Source organism: Sprattus sprattus (assembly GCF_963457725.1).
Source record: "Sprattus sprattus genome assembly, chromosome: 2".
Lineage (NCBI taxonomy): Eukaryota > Metazoa > Chordata > Actinopteri > Clupeiformes > Clupeidae > Sprattus > Sprattus sprattus.
In genome coordinates this window covers 55,560,913-55,567,859 of record NC_137921.1, presented here as the reverse complement: position 1 = coordinate 55,567,859, position 6,947 = coordinate 55,560,913, and the positions used below count along the sequence as shown (strand labels likewise).

General features: G+C 48.9%; 1 protein-coding gene across 1 annotated transcript in view; it reads right to left on the bottom strand.

Annotated features, from left to right (window-relative positions):
* cachd1 (cache domain containing 1) overlaps positions 1 to 6,947 on the bottom strand; it is a gene marked incomplete at its 5' end in the record, with an annotated part of 67,859 nt that overhangs the window by 18,181 nt on the left and 42,731 nt on the right. Inside the window, 5 exons of the mRNA XM_080860301.1 lie at positions 803 to 952; positions 1,377 to 1,610; positions 4,674 to 4,823; positions 5,040 to 5,256; positions 5,559 to 5,703. Of these exons, the coding sequence (XP_080716427.1) occupies positions 803 to 952; positions 1,377 to 1,610; positions 4,674 to 4,823; positions 5,040 to 5,256; positions 5,559 to 5,703 (896 nt within the window). The remainder of the gene's footprint in view (positions 1 to 802; positions 953 to 1,376; positions 1,611 to 4,673; positions 4,824 to 5,039; positions 5,257 to 5,558; positions 5,704 to 6,947) is intronic.

Below are 6,947 nucleotides of genomic sequence, written 5' to 3'. Positions count from 1 at the left end.
AGCCCCATGTATATGAACCTGCATGGGCCCTAAGCATGGTCCACATCAACATGTATCCAGATTTGGCTCAAGACCCCAGGGGAAACACTGAGATGATACTCAGAGGGGTAAACTGAACAGGCCTCCTCTGTCAAGACTCCACTGCCGTCTTCAGCTAGCAGCTGGTGGAAAACAGGTGCAGCGTCTTGAGAATCTGCCGGCCTCTCTTTTTTCTCAGAGGCGTTATTAAAGCCATTATCTAAACACACTAAGTGAAAGCCACCTTCTCTCCTGTTTTGTTTATGTCTGCGGTTTGGTATCCAGCGTGAACAGAAAACTTGTTAATGCAGGCCACTCCACATTCAAAACAGAGTAGGGTTTCATCCAGCGCTTAGTCATCAGGAAATACACAACACACACTCCCCACTCCACCCACTTACGAGAGCACAGTAATGACACAAAGCAGTCACGTGCGAGAAACAAAAACACTGGAGCGGCACTTTCACAGGGCGAGGGCGAGTGTCCAGTGTCTGGAGAGCGCTCGTTTGAGGCCCCTCTAATGTCCGGACAGTAAATGTAGACCACAGGAATGAAAGGCTCCTCTGTGGTCCTGCGGTACTTAACATTTACAATTCATCTTTCAGAGGTTAGGGCTATTCAAAGCGCATTACAGCACAGTGTAAGAATACATCTGACTGACGATTGTGCCCTCTTGGAACCTAAGTAGCAAGCTAAGCTAAGAGTATCTGTAAGACTGAGAGACACAAAGGCAAAGCTACAGAGACCTACACACAGGACACAGGAGCAGGGCTGGTTCCCTCACCTTTGTTGTCAATGAGGAAGGTGTAAGAGGCCAGGGAGTCCTGGTAGTAGGTGACGTCCTCCAGGATGTAGGCCAGGTTCACGTCCACCCCCACCACGCCCAGGAGCAGGTTGCCGAAGTAACAGGGCCGGCTGACCGTCATGATGAAGCCTTGGGGATTGGAAATGAGCGAAAGGCATTTTATATGGACTAGTCATGGAGGATTTTCAGTCTGACCAATGACTTCAGTTCACCTCCCAGATCAGTTTTCCAGGCAAACTTAATTTATGGTAAATGGGTGACATTTTGCTAATGTAAATGGTACCCTGCTGGGTCCATGATACAGCTTAACTGTCATTACAAGGACACAGCTTGGATATTTTTCCTCCAGAACATTTTTAGGAACTTGATATTGAATATAAAGCTTCTTATCAATAACACAATCTTTTACATTATCTGGTCTCCTAACACAAAGTGTTTATGCACTCAATAAAAACATTAAATCAAAACACTAGGACCTCCCAAAAATCTAGCGGAAACGTCTTTGAAATTCCACTGGCAATGTGCTGTAAAGCCCAAACCCTTCTCAACTCACCGTCCCCCATTTGGTCGGAGTAGGGCAGGGTGAAGGCGGCCTGGTCGATCATGCGGTTGGGCAGGTTGATGTAGAAGCGGCCCACGCTGGTCTCCAGGTTACTCAGCTGGTTCAGCACCATCATGCTCCCCTTCACCACCGGCTGGTTGGAGCGATCGGGAAAGCCATACTTCACCGAGTTCTGCTCCGCCAAGTCCCTCAGAAACGCCAACTCCTTCAGCCCTGTCACACCCTCTACATGTGTGTGTGTGTGTGTGTGTTATAAAAATAATAAGACAAAATCACAGAGGGACAGTAATAATTAAACTCTGCACTATTGATTGCATGTGAAGAAGATGTAGAGTCTTTAATCTAAAACTACACATCGTCCAGTTGAGTTGAAGTTAAACATACATTTAAATACTCTCCAGTTGAGTAGGTTATACATACATTTAAATACTCACTGTGAATTGAACCCATTACTTTTATTTTTGACTGCACATTACACCATTAGGTGAGCTACAGTCAGGTTACAGCTGATGTCATGATTTACTGACAGCAGTTTGTACGTCAGTCAAAAGAGTAAAAGGCAGCAGTTCCATAACACTATACAGGGCAGACCTAAATGAGCTTTTCCCACACCTGGACTGAGGCACGGAATGGCGGCTCAAAGTCAAGAATGGATTCCAGATTGCCCTGTGCTCTAATCAAGCGTAATGAACGGAGCTCAGAACATCATATGACGCACACATGGGGCCTTTGGCCTCCTGACAGACACACACACACACACACACACATACATACACACACACACACACACACACACACACACACTCGTGAAGAGTGCTTCACACTGCTCCCAGCACTCACACAACTCCGCCAAGATGTCTGCTTGTTTCCCCTTATTAACCTTCTACCGCTATACACATGCACTGGAATGTTCCCATGGTTGGAAAGCAGGACATTTGGTCCACATCAAGACATTAGCTTGCCCCTTCCCAAGCACTCAAAAACAAAGACGTAAAATCTGTTTGTGTCCTGTTTGCAGATGAGTGCGCAAAGGTCCCCGGACGTCATCAGACAAGTTTGTGTTGCGCTACAAGTTGCACAAAAACCAACCCGCGACTCTGGAGGGTTCTCTAGCTATTTGCCCCATGACAGCTGAAACACGTGCCTTGAAAAACAAAGGGGACACAGAGGCGGACCCAGATATTAGACTACGACAACAGGCCTCAAATGGACCAGAGAACAAGCACATAGGTAATTGATCCTATAGTCCACTTAAACTGCTGCATCATCAACCCAGCAACCAGCCCGCGCCCCCTCTCCCTTCAAGACTCCCATGCAGGTCTGCTACAAAAAAAAGTTTTAGAGGAGGTCTTCTCCACAAAGAGGTCTTTTCAACCCACGGACAATAGCCTAGGGATGCACAACATGAACACACACGCTCTCTCTCAAACACACACACACCCACCCACACACATACAGACCCTCATTACTGCTGTATTAGGATGCTAATTAGCTCCCATCATATCTGGTCTCATCTCTTTTCATCAAGCGGCCTCTGCCTCTGCCTCTGCCTCCTCCTTGTGTCCTCTCGTGCCTGTCCTGGCTTTGATGTGGCTCTGATGTGTATGTTTGTCTCCCTCCCTCCCTCTCTCTCTCTCTCTAATGTCTCTCATGTTTCATTCTCAGATGCAGAAACTAATGTGTGCTAATCAGGCTAATGCAGGCAGTGGGGGCCGTGGCCCAGGTGATGATGGGGACAATACAGGGGGCTTTTGATCATCAAAACTGTACAAAGACGCTCGCTCTCTCACACACACACACAAACACACGCACACAGAAACGGATACACCAACACAGACACAGACACACATACAGACACACAGACACATATACACACACACATACACACACACACACACACACACATACACAGACACACACACACACACACTGCACTGAGGGGGGCTTTGAGGTTTTGCTAGCTGCTCTGCCAACCGCATCTCTAAAACCATAACAATGGCTGTGGAATATTATCCATAATTGTAAAAATAAACAATACAATTCAAAAACGACTTTCATTCATGCTCACGGACAGGGAGTAACCTGGTGAAACTACGACAGACACAGGCTCACCCAGTCACTCAGAGAAGATCAGCTTCATCACTGAGTGAAATCAGATCCTTCCAGATCTGTCCAATCAGCCTGCCAGCGGCTCTTTCCTGCAGAGAGCACCCGTGGCAGACAGCCCAGACCCTTATGGGAAAGCCCTGCCCTTAGTGTGTGCTTATTGTGTTTACGTTCGCCCGGCACATTTAGCCAAAGCCACTTAAAGCACAGCTTCCACTTCCAGACAGAGTGTAAACGGCCTTCCCAGGATTACACGTCGACTGTTTGGATTCAAACCCTTCTGGAGGTGTAACTAACCAGTGGAGCCAGGGATTGAACTTAGGGAGGGAACCCAGCCGGCACAGCACACTGAAGGAGGAGAAACATAACTGAGCTCCTTTTGATTATGACCCCTTTTTCTTCAATCATAGACCCAGTAATCAAAACTGTGCCTCTTTGGGAACTGAACCCATGAGCTTTCTGTTCAGGACACCAACTGCCATCAGATCTGGGACTGGATACCAGGGAAAGTACTGGGTCAGGGGTGCTGACGTGAGGACCAGCGAGAGGGCAAAGCAGGTCAGTGGGAGGAAGGTGCGTAGCTTTAACAAACACTCACGGAACACTATCTGACCCATAACTGCTCTATGGGCCTCAGGCTAGTCTATGAGTGAGTGACAGGCTGCAAACTGATGTTAAGCCCTAGTGTCATCACTTTTAAGAGCATCAGACCAGTTTGGAGACAGTTGCAAAAGCTTGCGGGGGTCATTAGGAGAGCATCTGAGGCGCTGCTCTGTGACTGGAGTGAGTGAGAGTGTTATCTGAGGAGGCGCTGCTCTGTGACTGGAGTGAGTGAGAGTGTTAGCTGAGAGTGTTAGCTGAGAAGGCGCTGCTCTGTGACTGGAGTAAGTGAGAGTGTTAGCTGAGAGTGTTAGCTGAGAAGGCGCTGCTCTGTGACTGGAGTGAGTGAGAGTGTTAGCTGAGGAGGCGCTGCTCTATGACTGGAGTGAGTGAGAGTGTTAGCTGAGAGTGTTATCTGAGGAGGCGCTGCTCTGTGACTGGAGTGAGAGTGTTAGCTGAGAGTGTTAGATGAGAAGGCGCTGCTCTGTGACTGGACTGAGTGAGAGTGTTAGCTGAGAGTGTTAGCTGAGAAGGCGCTGCTCTGTGACTGGACTGAGAGTGTTAGATGAGGATGGGGCGTACCATTCATGAGGGCGTAAGTCAGGATCATCACCGATCTGTTGAGGTGGCGATTCTCCTCCTTCACCATGCTGAGAGTCGCCCTCTTCTCCTGCTCTGACCCATCACGGGACGTCAGGCCCGAAGACAGATAGATGATCACCTTGTCTGTGTCTTTGGTGCAACGATAGAAAGGAGAACAATATAAACAAAAATATTCCTCAGAATAATAAATCACACTAATCTGTAAAAGACATCCAACTTAATTATTGTTTTGGACTTTTATTATTATTATATAACTGAACTATTGTTTGAAGACACTGAGGCACTGTCTACAGGAACTGTACACTGTGAATGTACAGGTTAGCAAGAAGCTATTGAGGCTCGTACTGGTTTGGTGTTTGTTGATGCTGCTGGTGTTGCGCAGGAGCTGGAAGGCCTTCTGGAAGCCGGCGGCGTGCTGCGTGGGGCTGTCAGAGACCTTCACGTTGCTGATGAAGGTGGTCATCTTCCTCTTCGTCTCACTGGTGGCAGGCGACAGGGAGCTCTTATAGCACTGGTCCAGAGAGCAGAACCGCACTGCGTCTGCCACTGTCAGGATGGAGATCTGCACACACGCACACGCACACGCACACGCACACGCACACGCACACGCACACACAAGAAATCAAAAGACAGATCAGTGTTAACTTTATGCATGTAAAAAAATATATATTTTAATGTATTACCATTCGTTACCACCTATATATTGTATGTCAGTGCCTTTGTCAGCATGCTGTTTTCTATGTGTCTCACTGTATGTGTGTGTGTGTCTCACTGTATGTGTGTGTGTGTGTGTGTGTGTGTGTGTGTGTGTGTGTGTGTGTGTGTGTCTCATTGTATGTGTGTGTTTGCGTAGTTAACCCCCACCTTATCGTGCTCATCTATGGCATTGAGGACGACGAGGGCTGCGTCTCGTGCAATCTGAAGCTGCGTCTCCGTCACTGACGCCCCGTGATCAATGATCACCACAATGTGCTTGGACTGTGGCCTGACGGCTGTTACATACACCGGCCTGCACACACACACACACACACACACACACATCATCATTATCATTCTTACATGGCATGAAGCAGCACAGGACGTTCCTCCCTGTTATCTGGGCGGTGGGGAAAGGGGATCTATGCGGGCCTGCTCTGCTCTGCTCTGGGCTCCTTTGGGCTCCATTGGTGGGCTCTGGAGGCCCGGGGCTGGAGGACCAGGCCTCTCTCACCTAAGGCTGCCCCCACTCCGCTGTTTGCCTAAGGGATCCGGTTCCAAGAGGCCGCTGCTGCGTTTGGAAGGGCTGCCATGACGGCTGGTCCTTTCTTTCTCTTTATGCTATCCCCTCCAAGAATGACCCATCCAAAAACGACATGGTATCCTCTTAAAGAGAACCCACAGCTCTTCTGATTTAACCACGGGAGCGGCTCATTTGGCCACTGTAGTGGAGGATGATGTAAGTATGCTGAGTTCAGTTCAGCATGGCTGCTTCAATATTAAGTAGGAATCAAGAGCAATGATTTGTGTGTGTGTGTGTGTGTGTGTGTGTGTGTGTGTGTGTGTGTGTGTGCAGTATGAAATGAACAAATATCAGAGATGTATCCCTATACTCTGCAAGACTCTGATACCTCCTGATCAAGTGCCAAATTTGATGGCCAAACTTTTCCTATGCCGATTTGTGGTTTGCGTGTGTGTGTGTGTGTGTGTGTGTGTGTGGTGTAACAGGGTGGTCTTTCAACATGAGGACCACACCAGCGACCACAACACAAGCCCGCCAGATTCCAGTCGGCTTTGCTGCTCCCAAGTCCACATTCCAGCCAAGGGCATCTGTGCCCATTGTTCGTCTGAACAGCAAAGCCCAGCGCCCTCTGAAGAATCCAATTCATTTAGTGCCACACAAGAAGGGCCCCTTTAGTGAGGGGGGAAAGGGGGACGGAGGGGGCAGGGGCAACAGGTCACCTACCACGGGGGCACTGCTAGAACCCCTGCACCCCATCTAGGCTTTTGTCTTTCTTTTCCCCCTCACTCCATAATGAGTGCTTCTCTCTTTTCTGTGGGTTTTGTGGCTGAGGAGAGGTGGTAACCTTAGGGTGGTTCTCACTGCTCCCCTCTAGGCCCTGTGCTCAGTGGCTGCGGTGCCTTAGGAGAGGTGGTAACCTTGGGGTGGTTCTCACTGCTCCCTTCAGGGGCCTGCACTCAGTGGCTGATGTGGCATCCCCCTCCTTTAGTAAACATCCTAAAAGTGGCACAGTGGGAGGAACGGGAACCTTCTCT